At 48.3% G+C, this 26,163-nt stretch overlaps 2 protein-coding genes across 3 annotated transcripts in view; one reads left to right on the forward strand and one right to left on the reverse strand.

Moving 5' to 3' along the window:
* UROC1 (urocanate hydratase 1) overlaps positions 1 to 19,568 on the reverse strand; it is a 52,003-nt gene extending 32,435 nt beyond the window's left edge. The window contains exons 1-3 of one of the 2 annotated variants that reach the window (XM_088450210.1): positions 19,276 to 19,568; positions 13,260 to 13,390; positions 3,475 to 3,568 (exon numbers count right to left, since the gene is read on the reverse strand). In XM_088450210.1, the coding sequence (XP_088306336.1) occupies positions 3,475 to 3,568; positions 13,260 to 13,390; positions 19,276 to 19,404 (354 nt within the window). In that variant the 5' untranslated portion in view covers positions 19,405 to 19,568. The remainder of the gene's footprint in view (positions 1 to 3,474; positions 3,569 to 13,259; positions 13,391 to 19,275) is intronic. The other variant, XM_088450209.1, reaches the window with a different exon arrangement.
* A 157-nt stretch (positions 19,569 to 19,725) lies between these two features.
* LOC148501604 (netrin-4-like) overlaps positions 19,726 to 26,163 on the forward strand; it is a 98,942-nt gene continuing 92,504 nt past the window's right edge. The window contains exon 1 of the mRNA XM_088450211.1: positions 19,726 to 19,777. The gene's annotated coding sequence lies outside the window, so the exon portion shown is untranslated. The remainder of the gene's footprint in view (positions 19,778 to 26,163) is intronic.

Below are 26,163 nucleotides of genomic sequence, written 5' to 3' on the forward strand. Positions count from 1 at the left end.
CCGGTATCCGCCATTAGTGCAGTGGGATTTAGACAATTGATGGAGGTAGTGTGTCCCCGGTTCCAAATCCCGTCTAGATTCCACTTCACTAGGCAGGCGATACCGAGACTGTACAGAAACGTCAGAAAAAGTGTCCTCAGTGTCCTGAAAAATGCCGTTGTACCCAATGTCCACTAAACCACGGACATGTGGACAAGTGGAACAGGGCAGACTAAGGACTATATGACTGTGACAGCCCACTGGGTAGATGTATCACCTTACGCAGCAACAGCAACAGCGTCACCAGTAGCAGCATCTCAGAAACGCCAGCTCGTTCCAAGGCAGGCTACGCTGTGTATCACCGGTTTCAGTAAGAGGCACACCGCCGACAACCTCTTAGAGAAACTGAGGGAAATCATCGCCCAGTGGCTTACCCCACTTAGACTCTCCTGGGGATTTGTGATATCTGACAACGCCACCAATATTGTGCGGGCATTACATCTGGGCAAATTCCAGCACGTCCCATGTTTTGCTCACACAATAAACTTGGTGGTGCAGAATTTTCTGAAAAGCGACAGGGGCGTGCAGGAGACGCTTTGGGTGGCCCGAAAAATTTCTGGCCACTTTCGGCATTCAGCGACTGCGTGCCGAAGACTGGAGCGCCAGCAAACACTCTTGAACCTGCCCCGCCATCACCTGAAGCAAGAGGTTGTGACGCGGTGGAACTCAACCCTCTATATGCTTCAGAGGATGGAGGAGCAGCAAAAGGTCATTCAAGCCTATACATCCACCTATGACATAGGCAAAGGAGGGGGTATGCACCTGACTCAAGCGCAGTGGAGAATGATTTCCGTGTTGTGCAAGGTTCTCCAGCCCTTCGAACTTGCCACACGTGAAGTCAGGTCAGACACTGCCAGCTTGAGTCAGGTCATTCCCCTCATCAGGCTTTTGCAGAAGCAGCTGGAGAAAGTGAAGGAGGAGCTAAGACGGAGCAATTCCGCTCGGCATGTGGGACTTGTGGATGAAGCCCTTCATTCACTTTGCCAGGATTCCAGGGTGGTCAATCTGTTGAAATCAGACCACTACATTTTGGCCACCGTGCTCGATCCTAGGTTTAAAGCCTATGTGGTATCTCTCTTTCCGGCCGACGAGCCTGCAGAGGTGCAAAGACCTGCTGGTGAACACACTGTCAGCTGAAGTGGAACGTGACACGTCAACAGCTCCTTCTTCATTTTCTCCCGCAACTGGGGCTGCCAGGAAAAAACTTAGGTATCCTAAGCAACCCGCTGGCGGTGATGCAGGGCAGGCAGGACCAAGTTTGGACATCTGGTCCGGACTGAAGGACCTGGCAACAATTTCTGACATGTCTACTGTCACTACATATGATACTGTCACCATTGACAGAATGGTGGAGGATTACATCGGTGACAGCATCCAAGTAGGCATGTCAGACAGTCCATACCTGTACTGGCAGGAAAAAGAGGCAATTTGGAGGCCCCTGTACAAACTGGCTCTATTTTACATGAGTTGCCCCCCCTCCAGTGTGTACTCCGAAAGAGTGTTTAGTGCAGCCGGGAACCTTGTCAGCGAAAGGCGTAGGAGGTTGCTTCCACAAAATGTGGAGAAGATGATGTTCATAAAAATGAATTATCAACTCTTCCAGGGAGACCAGCCTCCAGAACGTACAGAGGGACCTGTGGTGGTGGATTCCAGTGGGGACGAGTTAATACTCTGTGAGGATGAGGATGTACACAACACTGAAGAGGGTGAGGAATCGGTGGATGAGGATGACATCTTGCCTCCGTAGAGCCAGTTTGTGCAGGGACACATTAATTGCCAGCTTGTTTTGTGGGGGCCCAAACGAACCAATAATATCAGCCACAGTCATGTGGCAGACCCTGGCGCTGAAATGTTTGGTTTGTTAAAGTGTGCATGTCCTGTTTATACAACATATGGGTGGGTGGGAGGGCCCAAGCACAATTCCATCTTGCACCTCTTTTTTCTTTGCATTATGTTCTGTTTGGGGCCTAGTTTTTCAAACTGCCATCCTGTCTGCCACTGCAGTGTCACTCCTAGATGGGCCACGTGTTTTTGCCGCCCACTCGTATCTCTTAGCATAGTCATCCAGCTACCTCGGTGCAACCTTTTGGACATAAAAACACTATTGTGAGGTGTGAGGTGTTCAGAATAGACTGGAAATGAGTGGAAATTAAGGTTAATAATAGCATAGGAGCAGAAAAAACCCCAAATTCTGTGATTTTAGCGGTTTTTAAAAAAAAATACAGATCCAAAACACAAAACCCAGAACCCAAAACACGGAAGGGTGGTTTTGGCAAAACCAATCCAGATCCAAAACACGAAGAAAGATCCAGATCCAAAACACAAAACACGAAAAGTGGCTGGTGCACACCCCTAATTTTAATATGCATGCGCGAACCAGTCAGTGCGGCCAAAAATCGTTTTTTCGCTATGTAGCGAATGCCTGCTACTTTGAGTGACAGAAGGAGGCGTATGTGGGTGATAACAGGGGAAGGTGTTTGAAAATGGGGAGTGAAATTCAGGACGCAGGCGTGCTTAAAGGTCAAAACGGGCGCTTTAAGGGAGTGCATAATTAATCCAGCAGCGTCATTGACCACGTCACTTGGATTTTTTAACTCAGAACTGCTCGCAAAATAGCGGTTGAAAAAACCAACCTCAAGAATAGCGAGCAGTTAATACGCTGTACGATGTACTCGATTAATCTATTAAATAGCGGACATGACGTATGGTGCGAGCGGCCAGGGGGGCGTATTTTTCAAAATTACAACCGCAAGTTTTGCTCGCTCGTTCAGACTTAGAGGCGTGAACAGACCGCAAAGTGCGAACGGTTCATTTGAATAGCCACCCCATTTTAGAAAACGAACGACCGCAAATAGCGAGCGGCTCTGAATCAGGCCCAAAATGTCACTATGAGTCAGGTTATTATCAAAGATACCACACGGACAAGCAGGCCCTTACATTGCTCATGTGACCCGACCCGGTCTGGGGTCCCCAAGTATTATCAGGACCACAGCATTAGCAAGTGGGATTGGATAGGAAACATTTAGCCAGGTTTGGGGAAAATTTTAAAGTTGTCCAGTTTTGACCAAACTGGCCGAAGGATAACGGGTACACGAGGGGCCCAACCAGTCAGACACAGACAAGACCAATAACAACCCATCTGGATGTGAACGTTTCCCAGCTGATAACAACCAATCACCATAGTCCTTATGGTGAAGGTGGCAGGCAGACTGCATTCATGGGGTCCATGGCGTGGTGCCGCCAATCAGACCAGGTCATATGTGCAGCCAGATTATGGTGGAACTCCACCTCCCATGAAGGTCTCGTTCCCTCGTGTATAACAGAATGCACTGGGGGTGGCGGGCCCATTTAACAACTGCTCTTGGAAAAATAACCTGACACAAATGATCAAGCGGCAGAACACAATGTATCAAACAAATGTACGTATATTTATACCTGCGCCACCGCCGGATCCAGGTTATTCATTATCATGTGCATTATGGCCGCTGCCTTCTTGGTTCTGCATGGATACTCTGTGATTGGATACGCCCTGGAAGACAGTCAGGCATAAGTATATAAATAATGCAGTAATATGGGCAAAGCCCTTTGTAGTCTTCAAAATCACTACTGAATGAAAGGAGGAAGAAGAGGAGTCTCATCAGCAAATCAGGACAGGCCAAAAAGAGGACAGGTGTTCACCACATGGGGGTATATATATATTCCAAAGTGCAACACCATCCCCAACCCCTGAAAATAACTGATTGGATCGGCACACCACTAGCAGGTACGCACAACAATCAATCACCAGCGAGAGAGGCGTATGCTGCGTGGGGGGTCCCCAGAGACCGTTTGGAGATATGTGCCTGGAAATATTTTTCCGCAAAAGTGTTCCAGATAAATATTCCTCATCAATTACCCAATACCAATATTGTAATCTTCAGATCTCTCCATGTGTTCTTCATTTATCAAATAATTTACATGTACTTAAGATTTGTATTTAAAACGAAAGATACTGCGTTATCCTCAGTATGTCCAGCGGTCAGGACATGTTGGGGGTGTAGTGTCCTATATCTGTATACGGTGTAATAGATGTTTATTATGGTCATGTACAGTGGTCAGGTCATGTTGGTGGTGTAGTGTCCTATGTCTGTATACAGTGTAATAGATGTGTATTATGGTCATGTCCAGTGGTCAGGACATGTTGGGTGTGTAGTGTCCTATGTCTGTATTAGGGGTGTGCACCGGCCACTTTTCGTGTTTTGGTTTTGGATCTGGATCTTTCTTCGTGTTTTGGATCTGGATTGGTTTTGCCAAAACCACCCTTCCGTGTTTTGGGTTCTGGGTTTTGTGTTTTGGATCTGTATTTTTTTTTAAAAAAGCATAAAAACAGCTGAAATCACAGAATGTGTGGGTTTTTCTGCTCCTATGCTATTATTAACCTCAATAACCTTAATTTACACTCATTTCCAGTCTATTCTGAACACCTCACAATAGTGTTTTTATATCCAAAAGGTTGCACGTGGATGACTATGCTAAGAGATACGAGTGGGCGGCACAAACACATGGTCCATCTTGGAGTGACCCTGCAGTGGCAGACAGGATGGCAGTTTGAAAAACTAGGCCCCAAACAGTACATAATTCAAAGAAAAAAAAAAAGAGGTGCAAGAATTGGAATTGTCCTTGGGCCCTCCCACCCACCCTTATGTTGTATAAACAGGACATGTACACTTTAACAAACCAAACATTTCAGCGCCAGGGTCTGCCACACGACTGTGGCTGAAATGTTTGGTTCGTTTGGGCCCCCACAAAACAAGCTGGCAATTAATCTGTCCCTGCACAAACTGGCTCTACGGAGGCAAGATGTCGTCCTCATCCTCCTCATCCACAGATTCCTCACCCTCTTCAGTGTTGTGTACATCCTCATCCTCACAGAGTATTAATTCGTCCCCACTGGAATCCACAACCACAGGTCCCTCTGTACGTTCTGGAGGCTGGTCTCCCTGGAAGAGTTGATAATTCATTTTATGAACATCATCTTCTCCACATTTTGTGGAGGCAACCTCCTACGCCTTTCGCTGACAAGGTTCCCGGCTGCACTAAACACTCTTTCGGAGTACACACTGGAGGGGGGGCAACTCAGATAAAATAGAGCCAGTTTGTACAGGGACCTCCAAATTGCTTCTTTTTCCTGCCAGTACAGGTACGGACTGTCTGACATGCCTACTTGGATGCTGTCACCGATGTAATCCTTTAACAGACAGACACACGCTTGTCGCTGCTGCTTTAAGGATGCACGTGCGGCTACATCGCACACAAGTCACAAACACATAAAAAAAAAAAGAAGAAGAATATTTTTATTGTTTGTGGAGCACACTTTGAGGGTTACACCACCCTTTAACAGACAGACGCACGGTTGTCGCTGCTGCTTTGAGGACAGTATCAAATGCAGTGACAGTAGACTTGTCAGAAATTGTTGGCACGTCCTTCAGTCCGGACCAGATGTCCAAACCGGCCCTTGACTTATGACACAGGCGCACGCTTGGCGATGCTACTGTGTTGATGCACGTGCGGCTACATCGCACACAAGTCACAAACACATAAAAAAAATAGTTTTTTATTTTTTGGAGCACTTTGAGGGTTACACCACCCTTTAACAGACAGACGCACGCTTGTCGCTGCTGCTTTGAGGATGCAGGTGGAATCTAGACGGGATTTGGAACCAGGGACACACTACCTCCATCAATTGTCTAAATCCCACTGCACTAATGGCGGATACCGGACGCACGTCTAACACCAACATAGCAGTCAAGGCCTCAGTTATACGTTTTGCTTCAGGATGACTGCTGTCGTACTTCATCCTCATCGCTAGGGACTGTTGGAGGGTCAATTGTTTAGTAAAAGTAGTGGTGTTCCTACTTCCTCTCTGGGATGATGAACAACTCCCAGCAGCAGCAACAGCACTAGGAGGAAGTGGTTCTTGATCTTTCCCTATTTTATTTTTAATCGGAGAAAGTTTGGTCCTCCATTTATGTTATATTGATATATATGTGCGGCTAAAGCGCACACAAACACAGAAAATATTTTTTTATTTTTGCTGGAGAGTAGTGCACTTTGTGGGTTACACCACCCTTTAAGAAATGAGCCAGCCGGCTCTTTACTTATGGGACACAGGCGCACGCTTGGCGCTGCTCCTTTGTTGATACACGTGCAGCCACAGTGCACACAATTCACAAACACAGAAAATATTTTTTTGGGGTTTGGACTGGAGTGTACTTTGGGGGTTACAGCACCCTTTAACAGTCAAGCCAGCCGGCCCCTTACTTATGACACAGGCGCACACTTGGCACTACTTTGTTGATGCACGTGCGGCTACTGTGCACACAATTCACAAACACAGAAAAAATATTATTTTTTTAGCACTTGGGGGGAGCACCCCTGATGGACAGAGCACCCCCTGGACAACACTACAGCACCCCTTTAGGACTGGGACACTGCACAGGACTTTGGAGTGGACACAGCCCCTATGGAGAACTGACTGCACAATACAGTCCAGCCAGCCCCTATGGACTTTGAAGTAGTGGACAACAGCAGCACAGCGCAGCACAGCACAGCACAACACTACACTACACTACACAGCCCAGCCAGCCCTAACTCCCACCCTCCCTCTTCACTGTCCACAGCAGAGTGAGAAAATGGCGCTGATACGGGTACCTTATATAGAGTCCAAAACCCGCGAGACCCGGAAGGCGGGATGATGACGTTTTGCCTCGATTTCAGATCCGAGTCAGGCGGGAAAAGTCGAGCCTGACTCGGATCTGCCTCGGATCGGGGGGTTCGGATTTCAGAAATCCGAACCCGCTCACCCCTAGTCTGTATACAGTGTAATAGATGTGTATTATGGTCATGTACAGTGGTCAGGACTAGAGATGAGCGGTTCGGATTCTGTGGAATCCGAACCGCTCCGAACATTGGGGATCCGAGTCCACCCGAACCCTGTTCGGGTGTTCACCGCCTGACTCGGATCCCCGTTCGGGGCCGAACGGCGGCCGCCTGATGTCGGATTCTCACTAGAGAATCCGACATCAGGTCTCCTATTGTGTAGGGCAGAGCGCTGTGATAGCGCTCTGCCCTACACAGATACAAACACACAGCCGCCAGCGGCAGCTGTGTGTTTGTTACAGCAGCCAATGAGAGTCACACAGACTCTCATTGGCTGCTGCACGGAGGGAGCCGGCTGGAGCTCACACATGAGCTCCGTCTTCCGGCTCCCTCCGCAGTGTGTGACCGGCTCAGCAGAGCGGACAGCGCGGGAGCGGGGAATCAGGTAAGTTTTTTTGTTTTTAACTTGTGAAAGTTGTGCAAGGGCCGGGGGCGCTACTGGGGGGGGGTCTGCTACTGGGGGGGTCTGCTACTGGGGGGGGTCTGCTACTGGGCGTCCATACTACTGAGGGGCCTGCTACTGGGGGGGGTCCGCTACTGGGGGGGCCATACTACTGAGGGCGGCCATACTGCTGTGGGGGCATACTACTGGGGGGGCTTACTACTACTGGGGGGGCCATACAACAGGGGGGCCATACAACAGGGGGGCCATACAACAGGGGGGCTACTACTGGGGGGGGCCATACTACTGGGGGGGCCATACTACTGGGGGGGGCCATACTACTGGGGGGGGCCATACTACTGGGGGCACTGTATAGGGGACCCTACTACTAAGGGGACTGCATAGGGGGCACCACTGCTGGGGGCATTGTGTAAGGGACACCGCTACTGTGGGCATTGTGTAAAAGGGGCACTACTGTGGGCATTGTGTAAAAGGGGCACTACTGTGTGTCGTAACATAAATAAGAGACACTACTTTATGGTGTAATGTGAATTAGGCCCTATGTGCGGTGTAATGTGAATAAGATTGTGCACTGTGACTCTTTGGGCCGTAGCCCACTATGTAAACAAGTACTGTGACTCTGCTGGCCGTACCCACTGGGTGGGTGCACTACTTTTCATTTCTGCCACTGCTGTGTGGCAATGTGTCATAGATGTGCTTTATACTGTGATGTCTGTGTCATTGTGCCGCTGCTTTGTCGCTTAGTAACCAGTCAGCTCACTGCAACCTTTGGCCAATAATGTTGAAAACAATATTATAAGCTGTGATATGGTCTAAATTGACTGGAAATTAATGTTATTGAGGTTAATAATACTCTAGGAAGAAAAAAAAAAGACCAATTTATGTGATTTTAGCTTTTTTTGTACATTTTTGTAAATTTTTGTAAAAAAAATCCAAATCCAAAGCCAGTCACCGCAGTTTGGCAAATCCAAATCCAAATCCAAAGCTGGACGACGAATTAGAACCTAATCCAAATCCGGCAAAAATGGTCCGGCGCACATCCCTAGTCAGGACATGTTGGGGGTGTAGTGTCCTATGTCTGTATACAATATAATAGATGTGTATTATGATCATGTACAGTGGTCAGGACATGTTGGGAGTGTAGTGTCCTATGTCTGTATAGAGTGTATTAGATGTGTATTATGATCATGTACAGTGGTCAGGACATGTTGGGGGTGTAGTGTCCTATGTCTGTATAGAGTGTAATAGATGTGTATTATGATCATGTACAGTGGTCAGGTCATGTTGGGGGTGTAGTGACCTATGTCTGTATACAGTGTAATAGATGTGTATTATGATCATGTACAGTGGTCAGGTCATGTTGGGGGTGTAGTATTCTATGTCTGTATACAGTGTAATAGATGTGTATTATGATCATGTACAGTGGTCAGGACATGTTGGGGGTGTAGTGTCCTATGTCTGTATAGAGTGTATTAGATGTGTATTATGATCATGTGCAGTGGTCAGGACATGTTGGGGGTGTAGTGTGCTATGTCTGTATACAGTGTAATAGATGTGTATTATGGTCATGTGCAGTGGTCAGGTCATGTTGGGGGTGTAGTGTCCTATGCAGGGCCGGATTAAGGTCTGTGGGGGCCCCTGGGCAACAAACTCGTGGGGGCCCCTATCAGTGATCCAAAATTATATATACACACGCACACACAGTGTGCCCCCCAACCCCACAAACACACACAGTGTGCCCCTTCAAATAACACAGTATGCCCCCCCAACCCCACAAATAACAGTGTGCCCCCCCAAACCCACAACCAGCAGCACCACACTTGAATAAAAAAAACAAAAACCATTAACGGACTTACCCTCCAAGCCGAGGCAATAAGACAGGAGCAGTGAGTCCCGAGGCAATAACACAGGAGCAGTGAGTCTCGAGGCAACAGCTGTGGCTCCTGTCTATTCAACTCCGCGGGCTTCAGACGCAGATGTTGAGGTGGTGGGCTGGCATGGGGCTGCGCAGCGTGACCTCTGACGTCACGCCTGCATTGTCTTACAGCCCCACTGCTCAGCCTGCTTGCCGGCTGGAGCAGCGCCGCGCTCTGAGCCCAAGTGCTCAGTGAGCGCTGCCCGGCTGCAATATCGGAAGACCGCAGCGGTGACAGCTAAATGCTGTACACCGCCGGTCTAAGTAGTAGTGGCAGGGGACAGGGTGTGTCCCCTGTCGCCCTGCCTATAATTCGGCCCTGGTCCTATACAGTGTAATAGATGTGTATTATGATCATGTACAGTGGTCAGGTCATGTTGGGGGTGTAGTGTCCTTTATCTGTATAGAGTGTAATAGATGTGTATTATGGTCATGTACAGAGGTCAGGTCATGTTGGGCGTGTAGGGTCCTATGTCTGTATATAGTGTAATAGATGTGTATTATGGTCATGTACAGAGGTCAGGACATGTTGGGGGTGTAGTGTCCTATGTCTGCATAGAGTGTATTAGAACACTACACCCCAAAAATGACCAGACCACAATACAATTCTGTATAATGGTCATGTACAGAGGTCAGGAGGGGTGTGAAATACATCTATACTGTGAACATACCTAATAAATTTACTAGCGACCCAACCCGGCTTCACACTGGAGAAATTTAGAATTTCTGACGAAAATTATTATTATTTTTTAAACGAGGTCTTATAAAATCAGAGCCGGCCCAAGCCAATTTGGTGTCCTAGGCAAAATTTTGACTGGTGCCCCCTACTTAAACATACATACATAGTAATGACCCTGTAGTAGTGCCCATATACAGTAGTAATACCTCCATAGTAATGCCCGTGTAATAGTGCCCCCATAGTAATGCCCATATGCCCCTGCAGTGCCCATATACCCCCATAGTATTGCCCCTGTAGTAGTGCCCATATACCCCCATAGTATTGCCCCTGTAGTAGTGCCCATATACCCCCATAGTATTGCCCCTGTAGTAGTGCCCATATACCCCCATAGTATTGCCCCTGTAGTAGTGCCCATATACCCCCATAGTAATACCCCCATAGTATTGCCCCTGTAGTGCCGCTTATACAAAAAAAAAAAAACACCTTAATTTCCGCTCCTGCATCTGCCGCCGTCCTGTCCGCCCGGCTTCTCCTCGGAACATAGTGCACATGGGGAGAGCTGGAAGCTGGAGTTCAGGAGAGAACGCCAGCCTCCGGCTAACGCGGTGCTGCAGGGATGGAGCCGGGCTCCCGCTGGTAATTACATCTCAGCGGGCGTCCGGCTTGGAGCCTCACCTGTGGCGCCGGGCTGGAGGACACTGGCGCCGGGTGCATCGGCACATGTACGCCTCCAGCCCTGCCAGAATGAGCTTCTGTACAGAAGCTCAGTCAGACCTGGGTCCTGGGCAAACACTGAGCTGCAGATCGGAGCTGAGGGGGAGCAGCGGCAGGAGATGCGCAGAACCGTCCAGTCGCCCCTAGGCATTTGCTTTATAATGCCTATGCCTAGGGCCGGCTCTGTATAAGATTGTCTTGTAGACAGGGTCGGACTGGCCCACAGGGGTACAGGGGAGACCCCCGGTGGGCCCCACCCTCTTTTCTAGGGATCAGGTTCCAGACTGTGCACTTGAATTATATTGCACAGGACTATGGTGTACCTTCTACAATACATTGTTATTAATCTGGTACATTATCATGCATGAGCAATATTTACATATACAGTAATATATATATTTATTTTAATTTGTTTTTTAAAGGGTCCCAGACCATACACTTTAATGGTTAGCCAAGCCTCTGTAGAGGATGGCCACACCCCTAAGTATGGGCTCCTATAACTGCATTCCCCCAGTAAGCCCTTCATACCCCGGACGGACACTGCTTGTAAATAGTCGCTTTTAATCCTGACATCAACATAAAATGATTTGGTTGTGACGTGACACGCAAAAGGGCCACGTAAAGTTGTCCATGAGAAAAACAGTCTCCACTAATGTCAACTCCAGCCATGTTATGAGTCTGTCCCTGTGCTTTATTCATACTTGCCGACATTCAGCGCCCTCCTTCCGGGAGGGAGCTGAATGCCTGTATACAGAGTGGCGTGGCCGGGCAATGACTCCGTATTGGGGGTGGGACCAGGGGTATGACCGCACGATTGCGTCATTGTGGCCCCGCCCCCTCTTCACAATGCAGAAATGAAAGGAATTGTGAAGCAGGAGGCGGGGCACGATGACGCGATTCAGCGCAAGTCGCGTCATCGTCCACCACGCTGAGGGGGCTTCTATTAGTAGTCTGAGGGGGCAGGCCTGCCTTTTTTTTGGGGGGGGGGGGGGGGAAAGAGAATCAGGAGCGGCAACCAATGTTCGGGAGGCGCCCGATCAAAATCTGGAGGGTCAGGCAAGCCTGGCTTTGTTTATTCCCATGCCAAAGCAGACTCTCACCCGGAATTGGACTCGCTTGAAATTAAAGAATCGTTTTCCACATAAATGAAATAGGAACGATAATGAAAGGGAAACACTGAAATTTTGTGTCAGTAAACGGCTTACATCAATTTTTCTGGAGAAACCGGATAATATGTATCAATCTCTACATGGTATAAAATAAAGTCCATCGTTGTTATGTATCTATAACGGTTTAGGCAGCGTAAGCCGAGAAATCGCTCGGATGTCTGTTTTTTCATGACTTCCTGCACTAAAACCGTCACTGCTCGGCTCAATATTGTCATACAGTAATGTGTCATACGCCTAAACCTTCCTCCACAAACGCTCTATAGTGAATAGTGACATCTACATCACTAATATCATCACTGCTCAGCTCCCTTGTGTCATACAGTAATGTGTCATACACCTAAACCTTCCTCCACAAACGCTCTATACTGAATAGTGACAACTGCATCAAATTCCGTCCAGTGGTTCTTGAGATTAGCCCGACCACACAGAGAGACGCCGACCAGGGACTTTATTTTATATTATGCATAGCCGCTTATAGCAAAACATTTTTGGAGAATTATTTTGAGATTTGAAAATCTGCAAGTCAAAAAAAATACTCATCAGCAGGTCCCCCTACTCCTCCATTATATAAGTGTATATTTATCAGCAGGTCCCCCTACTCTCCCCCCATTATATATGAGTATATTTATCAGCAGGCCCCCCTACTCTCCCCCCCATTATCTAAGTGTATATTTATCAGCAGGTCCCCCTACTCTCCCCCCATTATATAAGTGTATATTTATCAGCAGGTCCCCCTACTCTCCCCCTCATTATCTAAGTGTATATTTATCAGCATGTCCCCCTACTCTCCCCCCATTATATAAGTGTATATTTATCATTATATATAGTATCCCCCTACTCTCCCACATTATATAAGTGTATATTTATCAGCAGGTCCCCTTACTCTCCCCCCATTATCTAAGTGTATATTTATCAGCATGTCCCCCTACTCTCCCCCCATTATCTAAGTGTATATTTATCAGCATGTCCCCCTACTCTCCCCCCATTATATAAGTGTATATTTATCAGCAGGTCCTCCTACTCTCCCCCCATTATATAAGTGTATATTTATCAGCAGGTCCCCCTACTCTCCCCCCATTATATAAAAGTGTATATTTATCAGCAGGTCCCTTCCTTTCCCCCATTATATAAGTGTATATTTATCAGCAGGTCCCCCTACTCTCCCTCCATTATATAACAGTGTATATTTATCAGCAGGCCCCCTACTCTCCCCCCATTATAGAAATGTATATTTATCATTATATATAGTATCCCCCTACTCCCCCCATTATATAAGTGTATATTTATCAGCAGGCCCCCTACTCTCCCCCCCATTATATAAGAGTATATTTAATTAATTATCATCAGCAGGTCCCCTACTCTCCCCATGTTAATGGTAAAGGAGATTTAGAATGAGAAATCCCATTGCACCACAAAACTTACCTGATGTGAATATTGGGGCAGAACCGGTACATATAGATGTGTCCGAAACATCTCAGCTCCACTGCGAATTCCGGAGCCAGCGTTTTGTGATGCTCAGGTGGGAAATAGCGCAAAGCGTTCTCCAGTGCCAGCTAAAGGGAATGATGAAAACAAAAATAAAAATGACAATAAATGAGTTGAGTTATTTTACTCAGAACAGGGTCTATGCAACATATTGAGGAGCAGAGGGAGAGACATCGGAAGAGGGTGCCAGACAGACTACGAGGGGCCGATGACCCAGGAGCCTCCACGGGGCCGTGCAGTCACAGTTCAATGCAACTGTGACTGCACGGTCACAGTTGCAATTACCAGTTATCTAAATAGCGCACACGTCCCGTAGCATATACAGATACTGGGCCCAGGGGCATATTAAAAGAGGAGGGGGCTCATATGCAGTCTCTGACCGAGGCCGCCTACTCCCTATGCAGTGGCCGGCAGCGCACTGAGCGTTAGAGTAGATGCTAGTGCTATGCCAGAGCCTACAGCGCAAGCGCATTTCACTGGGGAAATGGTGCGGCAGACATTTTTACGCCGATTTCCCTACTGTGCATGTGAAAAATGCAAGGAAAATGGCCACCGCGCCATTTAGCAGGCAATTTGCAGAGCTCTGCTACCGCTGAAGCGGCACTTGGGAGAATTAAGTATTAAATAAATGGTACACCCATTATAGATACGCCCCTGACTTGGCCATAGTCATCAGTCCCCGACCAGTGGAGCTTACAATCTATGGCCCTCATTCAGACCCACTCGCGAGTGGCTGTCCGCTCGCAAGTGGGTCGATGGTCTGCACTGCGCATGCGCACGACGGAGGGAGCTCCATCGTGCGCATGCGCGAGACCAGACGAGCGAAGGACTTTCCTTCGCTCGGAGTGTCTCATCAAAGGGGGCGTGCTGTCGATGGTGACTGACAGTACGCCCCCTTTGGTGGGCGTGTGCCGGGGGCGTGCCTGCCAGAGGTAGGCGTTCCCAAGGGAACGTCTACCGTCTGAAGCCGGCCCCACTGACATCACTAGTGATGTCAGTGGGAGTGATTTTGGCTCTGATAGAGCCAAAATCACTCCTGGCCTTGCGGTTGAAAAACTGAACCGCAGGCTTTTGCTCACAGTTTCGATGGTCGCGATGGTCAAGACCATCGTGACCATCATCCTGCACGCTCGTATATGCTGTGGGTGGTGACCCACAGCTTTACGAGCGTCCAGGAGGACGCTCCATATTAATGGAGGTGGGCCCTGATTCAGAGCGAGCGCTCTGGTCACAACGTCCAGCTCTGAATCAGGGCCCACCTCCATAATTATGGAGCGTCCTCCTGGACGCTCGTATAGCTGTGGGTCACCACCCACAGCATATACGAGCGTGCAGGATGATGGTCGCGATGGTCTTGACCATCGCCACTGCGAGCCGAAGCCTGCGGTTGAGTTTCTCAACCGCAAGGCCCAGAGTGATTTTGGCTCTATCAGAGCCAAAATCACTTCCACTGACATCACTAGTGATGTCAGTGGGGCCGGCTTCAGACGGTAGGCGTTCCCTTGGGAACGCCCCTGTCTGGAAGGCATGCCCCCGGCACGCCCACCAAAGGGGGCGTGCTGTCAATCAACATCGACAGCACGCCCCCTTTGATCAGACACAACGAGCGAAGGAAAGTCCTTCGCTCGTCGCGTCTCGCGCATGCGCACGACGGAGCTCCCTCCATCGTGCGCATGCGCAGTGCAGACCATCGACCGACTTGTGAGCGGACAGCCGCTCGCGAGTGGGTCTGAATCAGGCCCTATATTCCTTGCCACATGCACACACGCTTACACACAAGGGATAATTTTTGTGTCAGTAGCTAATTAACCAACCAGTATATTTTTGAAGTGTGGGAGGATACTGGAGTACCCAGAGGAAACCCTATGCAGGCACAGGGAGAATATACAAACTCCACACAGATGGGGCCTTGGTGGGAATCAAACCCAGGACCTCAGTGCTGTGAGGCAGTAATGCTAACCATCACACCAACCGTGCTCCAAAGCTCCAGAGTGTGGTGAAAACATGGCTTACATTAAATAGGGTAGTGCTCATTAGAGAGCTTACAATGTAATGGGGAAAGGGCACATTCACCACACCTTCGATGCCACTGTACGCCATGTTTTCTCTGTTCTCTAATTTCAGTCACTCGGAACGGCCACTATCGTTAGAACACAAATGTGTTTTCTGGAATCCACTTAAAAATTCCGCCCACAGTTACAAACACTCCAGTGGGTTGAGTGGGCTACATTGTTACAGCAAATTTTCTTCACATTGTAGGACACAGTATACAGTGTTCATTCTAGCACCTTGCACAACCCGTGCAGTGCCTCTTTTCTGCCTGGGGTGTCGCTCTGCTCTGGTGCTTCCAGCACACTCTGGTCTGTATCTCAGCAGTTTGTTGCATCAGCTGAGTGTGGTAGAAGCACCAGAGCAGACAGCGACACCCCAGGCAGGAAAGAGGAACTGCACGGGATGTGACAGGTGCAGGGTGCTAGAATGAACACTAATATACATTAAAAAAAGCATTTCAGGGAGACTGTGAAAGCAGCACCTATGAGCACGGTGGTAAAGTGGGCGTGTATTGCTACATCAGTAGTGAAGCAGTTTCCGCGAAAAAAAACAAATTCTTACCTTAAGCCCCGCTCCTCGTCCGCCTGGCTGCTCCTCTGAACTATGTGAGAGACGTCATGACGCCTCTCCCATAGTGCACACCGTGAGAGTCGGAAGCTGCTCAGGAGTGAGCTCCAGCCTTTGACTGCCGCTGCAGGGAGGGAGCCGGGCGCTCGCTGGTAACTAAATCTCATTGGGTGCCCGGCAAGTGGAGTTTCCCTTCCCTGAGGTGGGTCGGAGGAGGCGAAACTGGTTTCAGTCTCCAAATAGAAGTGACGGAAGGCAGTTCCGCCCCACTTTAACCCCTGCTTTTAAAGAAATTCTACTAACGATCCCATTTGAATAATATATATATATATATTTTTTTTTTTTTTTTTTTTAATAAAACAGCTTCATAGTGGGAGTAAGGTGCAATCAGGGAGATTGTTACAGAGACTCCCTGAAATAGTAGTAATGAGGGAGAGTTGGTGAGTATGGTATAAGTAGCTCTGGACAGACAACGTTCTTACAGGTAAGACCAGCCCTTTGCAAGTCATATCATGGCGTGCAAATAAAGACAGGATTAACAAACAAGGAATCTTTTTTTGCAACATATTTACTAAAGGAGAATGATTAACCCAATGTTTGTGCGATAACCTTGCAACACTCAGTCTGCCCCCATACGTGGGGACACTTCTGTTCTGCAATTACAGAGATGGTTTAGTCAACCAACTGCTCAATGAAAAACAAAAAGGAACGTAGGGGGGCCATTATGACACAATTTGCATTTTCGGGCCCCGTTCATCACTGCCTGATGTCGTGACCTCGGGATATGGGAGAGAGGGACTACACCAGGGGCATATCTACCTATTGGCCAGGATGGCACTCGCCAGGGGCGCCGACCAAAGGGGGGCACCGTCCGGCAGTGCCACCAGTAGCCAAGGGGTGGACAAGTCCCCCGGCCCCAAGGGTGTAGGGCAGACCGCAGTGATAGCGGTCTGCCCTACACCGTTTACAAACACACAGCCGCCAGCAGCGACTGTGTGTTTGTAATAGCAGCCAGCCAATGAGAGTCAGACAGACTCATTAGCTGCTGCGTCGTCTGCGGAGGTAGCCACTCATGAGCTCCGTGTGCCGGCTCCCCCCTCAGCATGTGATGGGAGAGACGTCATACATCATGACGTCTCTCCCATGCAGGAGAGGAGCGGCCGGGCCTCAGAGCAGACAGCGGCGGTCGCGGCGATCAGGTAACTTGTATTTTTTTGGTGTGTGTGTGTGTGTGTAAGCCTGGCACTACAGGGGGGGCACTGAAATAGGGGGTGGCAGCTACCAGGGGCACTTTATGGTGGGGGGGGGGACTAATACTGGGGTATACTACTGGGGGGCCCTGTATAGGGGGGGCTACTACTGGGGGCAATGCAGCATAGGGGGGGGGGATTACTACTGGGAGATTACTATTGGGGGCACTGCATTGGGGGGGTGGGGGGGGCGCCAGTCCATTACATTGCCAGGGGCGCTTGGATCACTAGATACACCCCAGTAAACGGGGATATAATAAATCTACTTAGGACCAGTGCAGAAGTTGCACTTAGCACCCAATCAGCTACCATTGATCTAGTACATTGTGTAAAAGGTCTGCTCGTGTTGGCGCAGCAGAGGTGCGTATTCACTCACAGGAATTACTGGCCCTAATGCCTGTATGATTTTAGGAGGGGATTGCACAGTTAACAGAACACCTGGAACATAAAGGGAGCAATTTAAGACGAATCCCTGTCCTAACAAGCCCAAGGGCCATATTCAATTTGGAGCGAAAAGTCTGTTTCCGCAATACTTTGTCACTGATGATGTCATTTATCCCCGTATTCAATTTGTTGGACTTTTCACTGGTGCGAAAAGTTTGCGCAATGTAACCAGCGGAAAAGTTTCGCCTATGAATACCCGTCGGGAAAAATGCAGAATCGGGATTATGTGGGTGCAATATGGCGGCAAACCCCCTAGACCCTTTTTACACCCCCCTTGACGCTAATTGCATCAAAAAAAAGGCTAAATACACTAAAGACACCACAAAAAAAGCACTTTAAAAAAAAAAAAAAATAGCAAAAAAAAATAAATAAATCAAAGTGGGGGTACAAAATAAAAAACTAGCAAAATAGCTGGAAGTATGGGGGGGGGGGGAGGTGTTTTTTTTGGATAGCAGGTACTTGCTGAAGGTGCTTTTTTGGCGCTATTTAATGTTTTACTTTAACTTTAAAATATGCTTGCACCCATTTTCATGTACCCCAAATTTGATGGGAATACTTATTTCCCCCCAAAAAATTGCCAAATACTATTCTTCACCCCTGTCACCAAAGACGCTAAATAGCACCTATTGAGACCATTCAAAGACCCCAAATACCTTCAGCAGGGCTAATCGGGGGTACCCATAGTGAACCCCCATGTCAGAGCATTTTTTTTTTTTTGGCTGGGGAGAATTCAGGCTGATTTCTCCAAAAACGACACGACTTTTTGCCTGTTTGCCGATTTGGAATTGAATACGGGGATAAGCGGGGACGCGTGCGATACTTTCTCGCCGCCAAAACCTCAGATGACGGCGAAAAGTCCAGCCTCAGATTTTTCGCTTTAAATTGAATACGGGCCCAAGAGTTGCATAAAAAGCTGTTTTTTATGATGGTGTCCAGGCACTCACCTTAGAACAGGACTCAGTAACCATTGACACAGGTAATGTGAAACTACTAGTCCCATTATTCATGTAAATCCAGAGATTGGAAAAATAAGATGGGGACTGCTAGTCCCACAAAATGACAGATCTTTCAGATGAAGTAGAGTTTATTGCAACAAGCTGTGCACCACTGCCAAGGATCAGGGCCCAATTCAGCATTAAGTTTTTTGTTTTTTATTAAAGGACCTTTGCGTCTGGAACAAACCATGCTGTGCAAATGCAGTTATTTTGCATGCAGGGTAAATATTGGCTGCTGTTGCATGTAACCCACAAAGCTGGACGGCTTTATACATTCAGCTAGGAGGACATGCCTCTCCCAAATCTAAATCTGCCAGCATATTCCATATCGGTCCCACCTGCAGTGCAACATGGTTTTACCAAGGTGCAAATTGCTCCTTTAATTGATTCACTCCCAACAATGTCCTAAAGTGTGACAGGTTCCTAATTTGTTTATATGTCCGGTTACAATAAGGCCGGTCTCACACCTGCCACGGTCTACAGTGTCCAGTATAGAGCAACACATTCCCCCAAATCCAGTGCTGTAATCCCATCATAGAGACGAATAATACAATGACATAAAGGCTCCCTGCACAGATGAAAACTCCACATGCAAAAATCTGTAATCCAATATAAACACCATTACATTGTGCTATGAACACCTACCTTCTCCTCCTGTGGAGAGAGTTGGGGTACTCGGACAGGTGCATGGGGGACCCCATCGTCCCTCCCCTTGCTTTGGGGTAGAGGGTGCAGAGGAAGCCCAGCGCAGAGCTCCTGCAGGCTGATCATCATGAGGTGTGTGTGGATACTGGCCAGCTGAACTCACAGGAGACAGAGGGTGACTACCAGGTAATGGAGACCCACCCACTATTATCCTGCAACCTCATTGGTCAGCATATTTCCCCAAAATTAATGTGTTACCTGACCCATTACTAAATGCAGACACTCTGTGTAAGCTCATAAAATAACAGGACTGGGCAATGTGAGTCTCAGAATGGACATGTAACACAGGACTATGCTGCATTGCTGTGCATCGTTACACAGCTGAAGACTCTCTTCTCAGTTAATGCAAATGTTGCATGTGTCACGTATGTGAGATTGCTGGCTGAACCACATAAATCCGCAAACATGGCACACAGAAACACATGCCCATCCATGCTAAAAGGTGGTATTAATGTTTAGTTTTGTATTTATAATTAGATATGTATTCAAATTGCTACTGCTAAGCTAATCAGCAGGGCCGGTGCTAGGGTGTTTGGCACCCCCCCCCCTGCAAACTATACGTTTGCGCCATCCCTCCCATTTTTTATAAAGGGACAGCGCACAAAGAAGGCACCACAAGAAAGGGGCGTGGCCACACAATAATATACCCAACTCAAATTACGCTACACCATAGCACAATCTTATTCGCAGTACACTGTATATAGTGGTCCTGATTCATATTACACCACATAGTGGTGTTCCTTATTCACGTTACGATGCACATTAGTGTCCCTTATACATAATGCCCACAGTACTGCCCCTTATACACATAATGCCCACAGTAGTAGTGCCCCTCACACATAATTCCCACAGTAGTGTCCCTTATACAATACCCACAGTAGTAGTGTCCCTTATGCAATGCCCACAGTAGTAGTGCCCCCTATACAATGCCCACAGTAGTATTTCCCCTTACACATAATGACACACAGACACACAACATTGTACTTACCTGAAGCCCTGCTCCTGTGCCCACCGCCATCATGATGTCTCTCCCCTCACACAATGCAGGAGCCGGAAGGAGTGAACTTCAGCCTATGGCAGCAGGGAAGGAGCCGCCGGGGTCCCCACTGTTAACAAAATCTCAGCGGACACCTGGCAAACGGAGAAGGTGGCGGCGGTGCCTCTTCATCCCAGCGCATCCCTGCTGCCCGACTGACCATACCGCGCCGGCCCTGCTAATCAGATAACCCTAATTATATGTGTCTCAGATTTTTTAAAGGCCAATCTGACATCACAGCCTCACAATATAAAGTAAATACTCTGGAAGTGACCTATTCCATCCAGGATATGGGTGTGGATCATTAGGTCGACAGTGAAAAGGTCAACACCAGCTGATCGACATTTAGTAGGTTGACGGGTACAAAAGGTCAACATGGATGTAGGTCGACAGGTATGAGGTCGATAGGGTCAATGGTCGACATGGGAATGGTCAACACATTTTTTTTTCTGACACTAACCGCCACCTTAGCCCTCCCCTTGGTGCCTGACCCTAACTGTCCCTCCTAATCCCTAACTCTAACCCTTCGGTAAGTTCCTAACCCTAAACCTCCAGTAAATGCCTAACCCTAACCGTTCTTCATAGTGCCTAACCCTAATCCTCCGGTAAGTGCCTAACCCTAACCGTTCTTCATAGTGCCTAACCCTCCAGTAAGTGCCTAACCCTAACCGTTCTTCATAGTGCCTAACCCTAACCCTCCGATAAGTGCCTAACCATAACTGTTCTTCATAGTCCCTAACCCTAACCCTCCATTTAGTGCCTAACCCTAACCGTTCTTCATAGTGCCTAACCCTAACCCTCCGGCAAGTGCCTAACCCTAACCGTTCTTCATAGTGCCTTACCCTCCAGTAAGTGCCTAACCCTAACCCTCCGGTAAGTGCCTAACCCTAGCTGTTCTTCATAGTTCCTAACCCTCCAGTAAGGGCCTAACCATAAATGTTCTTCATAGTGCCTAACCCTAACCCTCTGGTAAGTGCCTAACCCTAACCGTTCTTCATAGTGCCTAACCCTCCAGTAAGTGCCTAACCCTAACCGTTCTTCATAGTTCCTAACCCTAACCATTCTTCATAGTTCCTAACCCTAACCGTTCTTCATAGTGCCTAACCCTCCAGTAAGTGCCTAACCGTTCTTCATAGTGCCTAGCCCTCCAGTAAGTGCCTAACCTTCTGGTAAGTGCCTAACCCTAACCGTTCTTCATAATGCCTAACCCTCCAGTAAGTGCCTAACCTAACCGTTCTTCATAGTGCCTAACCCTCCAGTAAGTGCCAAACCCTAACCGTTCTTCATAGTTCCTAATCCTAACCATTCTTCATAGTTCCTAACCCTAACCGTTCTTCATAGTGCCTAACCCTCCAGAAAGTGCCTAACCCTAACCGTTCTTCATAGTGCCTAACCCTCCAGTAAGTGCCTAACCTAACCGTTCTTCATAGTGCATAACCCTCCAGTAAGTGCCTAACCTTCTGGTAAGTGCCTAACCTAACCGTTCTTCATAGTACCTAACCCTCCAGTAAGTGCCTAACCATAACCGTTCTTCATAATGCCTAACCCTCCAGTAAGTGCCTAACCCTAACCGTTCTTCATAATGCCTAACCCTCCAGTAAGTGCCTAACCTAACCGTTCTTCATAGTGCCTAACCCTCCAGTAAGTGCCTAACCTAACCGTTCTTCATAGTGCCTAACCCTCCAGTAAGTGCCTAACCTTCTGGTAAGTGCCTAACCATAACCGTTCTTCATAATGCCTAACCCTCCAGTAAGTGACTAACCTAACCGTTCTTCATAGTGCCTAACCCTCCAGTAAGTGCCAAACCCTAACCGTTCTTCATAGTGTCTAACCCTATAAAAACAAAACTGTGTGTCAACCCTTCCCATGTCAACCCTTTGTATCTGTCGACCTTTTGTACCTGTCGACATTCTGTCCCTGTCGACATATTAACTGATAACCATCTGCTGTCGACCTATTGCTTGTCGACCTATTTGCTGTCGATCTTCCATCCTCCAACCCCAGGATATATCTATCTGTTCTTACATTTACTGAAATAACCTTTGCTCAGTTAATGGACTTATATAAAACTACCTATTTACATCCATTCCTTATGCTGGCCATACACGCTACAATTATCTGGGCGATCGGCCCAATATCCGTGGATCGTCCCGATAATTGTAGCGTGTGTGCGGGCGACTGAGGAATATCTCTTGGTCGGGCATGCCAGATTGTCCAGCATGCCCATCCGATGAGATATTTACTGGTAAACCGTCGGCCGCATCGGGCTGTATATGCCCAGCCACGGCCGACAGACAGACATTTCCTGTGTTCCTTCCCATGTCAGGAACAGGGAAATGTCTCCTACCCCGGGGGCGGAGCGCAGATATCGGGCTAATACACTGAGAGATATATTACATCATATATCACATCATATATATCAGTTTATGTATCACAGGCATTTTATCTGGACGTGTATGCCCAGCTTTAGTGAGCCCAGGTTTCTTCAATGTCAAATTAAATTCTAAATTTGGTAACTGATAAATATCTCACAGATGATATGGATCAGATTGCTGTAGAATCATAATAATAATAATAATAATAATAATAATAATAATAGAGAAATGCTGTCTTATATGATTATTCAAGCTTTAATGGATTATATTTAGCTAGTATCTATTAATATTTTATATTAAAATAACAGATAAAGCAATAAGGACGGTATCGCTGAATCTGACAGATAATAGACCGCAGGATGCTCAGGACTAGAGGGGTTTGATGGTTTAATGCACTGACCTTTGACCTGCCACTTAGGGCCTGACGGCGAATTGAACGCAAGTCTGCCATAATTACACCCGCGATGCATGCACGGAACTGAGGGCCTGATTCAGCGAGGAATGCACGGATGCAGACGCACGCAATCGGTCGATGGTTTTTCACTGCACATGCATCGCAGTGCGTGTGCAGGAACCGCCCAGTGCGATGGAGTATGCGTACACAGGGAGTCCGCAGCCCCGGGAACAAGTGATTGGCAGGAAGTGCCGTTTGTGGGTGGTGAAGGGGGGGGGTCGGGCAAACGCAGGCGTGCCAGTGCGTTTGGACAGCGTTTCAGGGGCGTGCATAATTAAGCCGTTGCGGCGATGGATGCAACCTGAGGTCTAGTTGTACACAGGAAGTCTCGCTATGTCTGCGGGAGGGTCAGGTCAACCACTGTTGTGCGTATGGGTCCGATGGTTCTCGATGTTACCGATGTTTCCGCTGTCTTGCCAGGTATAGAGGACGCAAGTAAAGGGGAGTGGGTGGTATTATGTAGTGATGGATGTCTGCTTATTCTGCTGCGATTGCCGTACGTATGCATTCATTAGCATATTCTCGCAGCGTTATAAGAGGCTCCTCTGGACCCATTGGCCCATGTGCACCGCACACCCTGCACCCATTATAGATATGCCATATGCGTAATTAGGGTGTGGTATGGGTATGTACTTATGAGACCGGCGGACGTATGGACGCCGGTCTCAATACCGACAGTGTAATCCCGGTAAGGGATCTAACACAGGCGTCGGAATACTGACGCCTATGTTAATCCTGACACCGGAACTCCGACAGGATGCCAGACCGATCGTCCAATGCTGGGCGTAAGTATCCACGTAGCCGGGGATGGGGGGGTTAGGTTTAGGGATCCCCCGGAGTGACTTAAGGTTAGACATCCCCCCGGGGAGGGTTAGGGTTAGGCTAGGGGAAGGGGGGTTAGGTTTAGGCACTAAGGGGGGAGGTTAGGGTTAGGAACTCCCCCAGGGAGGATAAGGTTTAGGGTGCGGGGAGGGTGGGGGTTAGGTTTAGACACTAACGGGGGGAGGTTAGGGTTAGGCACACCTAAAGGTGTCAACATTCCTCATGTAAGCAGTGATGAAATTGTGATTTTGGGGTACTTTGAGGGCACTTGTAACAAAATGATTAAAAATATATCTTTTCGTTTAAAAAAAATACTGTAATTACACTTGGGGTAATAACACTTGGGGTGCCTAAACTAAAGAAAAAGTTGATTTTGGGGTAATTTGAGCCATTTTTTAAATGTTCTGCAGTGTATTACAAAAAAACTAAAAACTAAAATAAGTATAATAATAATAATAATAATAATAATAAGGTACTTGTGTACTTTACTGACTTCAGGCTCTGATTCAGGGCCGTTCCTCTGAATTTAAGAGCGGCCTCCTGGCTGCTCGCATATCTGTGGGTGACCACCCACAGCTATAGCGAGCGGCCAAAATGATGGTCGCGATGGTCAAGACCATCGCGACCATCGGGCTTGCGACCAGACCCTTGTGGTAGGGTCTCGTTGCCGCAAGCCCTGGAGTGCTTTTGGCTCTATCAGAGCCAAAAGAACTCCCACTGACATCACTTGTGATGTCAGTGGGGCCGGCCCCAGACGGTAGGCGTTCCCATGGGAACGCCTCCGTCTGGGCAGCCACGCTCCCGGCACGCCCACCAAAGGGGGCGTACTGTCACACACCATTGACAGCACTCCCCCTTTGGTGCGAGACCTATAACGACGGCTTGGCCGTCGTTATTCGGGTCTCGCGCATGCGCACGACGGAGCTGCCTCCGTCGTGCGCATGCACACTTGGCCAACATCGACCCGCTTGCGAGCGCTCAGCGCTCGCGAGCGGGTCTGAATTAGGCCCTCATTTCAGAGAGAACCCAAGTGTCCTACCCTCATTATTATTATAAATCATAGTAATATCTAAATCCCCTTCACGGAGAGGACCCTGTTGTCATCAGCCAATGTCCAGCGTCATTCCCTACTATCCAAGTGGGCATAGAGGGGGAATATAACTTTGTGGCTAGCCCGAAGCGTGGCGAGCGGACAACTTTCTTCTTTAGGTGGGTACAACTTTCGGTACTTGTGTAAGTAAAGTACACAAGTACCATTTAAAACATTCATATTGGGTTCTCTCTGCAATTAGGGTCTCATTCAGACCTGCTCGCAAGCACCTATTTGCTCGCAAGCGGGTCAATGTTGAGGCCCTGCGCACGCGCAGCGGCCGCACTGCACATGCGCAAACACCGGAGCAAGAGTGAAATTCTCTCGCTCCGGGACTCACTACAAAAGGGGCGGCTGTCGATGGTGATCGACAGCTCGGCCCGTGTTGTAGGCGGGGAGGAGGGGTGGCTACAGAAACGGAGGCGTTCCCGACGGAACGCCTGCCGTTTGGGGGCGGCCCCACTGACATCACTCGTGATGTCAGTGGTGAGCTTCCGGCTCTAACAGAGCCGAAAGCTCACTGGGGCTTGCGGTAGACGAGACTCTACCACAGTCACCCACAGCCTAGCGAGCGGCCGAGAGGCCGGCTCTGAACATAGGGCCTGATTCAGAGCCGGACGCTATTTGCGCTCGCTCGTTCAGAAAAAAGGGTATGGCTATTCAAATGAACCGTTCGCTCTTTGTGGTCAGTTCACGCCTCTAGGTCTGAACGAGCGAACAAAACTTGCGGTCGTTTTTTGGAAAACTACGCCCCCTGGCCGCTCGCATCCTACGTCATGTCCGCTATTTATTAGATTAATCGAGTACATCGACCAGCGTATGAACTGCTCGCTATTCTTGTGGTTGGTTTTTCCTACCACAATCTTGCGAGCAGTTCTGACTATAAAATAACCCAGTGACGTGGTCAATGACGCTGCTGTATTAATTATGCACACCCATAAAACGCCCGTTTTGACCTTTAAGCACGCCTGCGTTCTGAATTCCACTCCCCGTTTTCAAGCACCTTCCCCTGTTACCACCCACATACGCCTCATTCTGTCACTCAAAATAG

The sequence above is a fragment of the Taudactylus pleione genome, unplaced genomic scaffold (assembly GCF_031769625.1).
Source record: "Taudactylus pleione unplaced genomic scaffold, aTauple2 ptg000512l, whole genome shotgun sequence".
Classification (NCBI taxonomy): domain Eukaryota; kingdom Metazoa; phylum Chordata; class Amphibia; order Anura; family Myobatrachidae; genus Taudactylus; species Taudactylus pleione.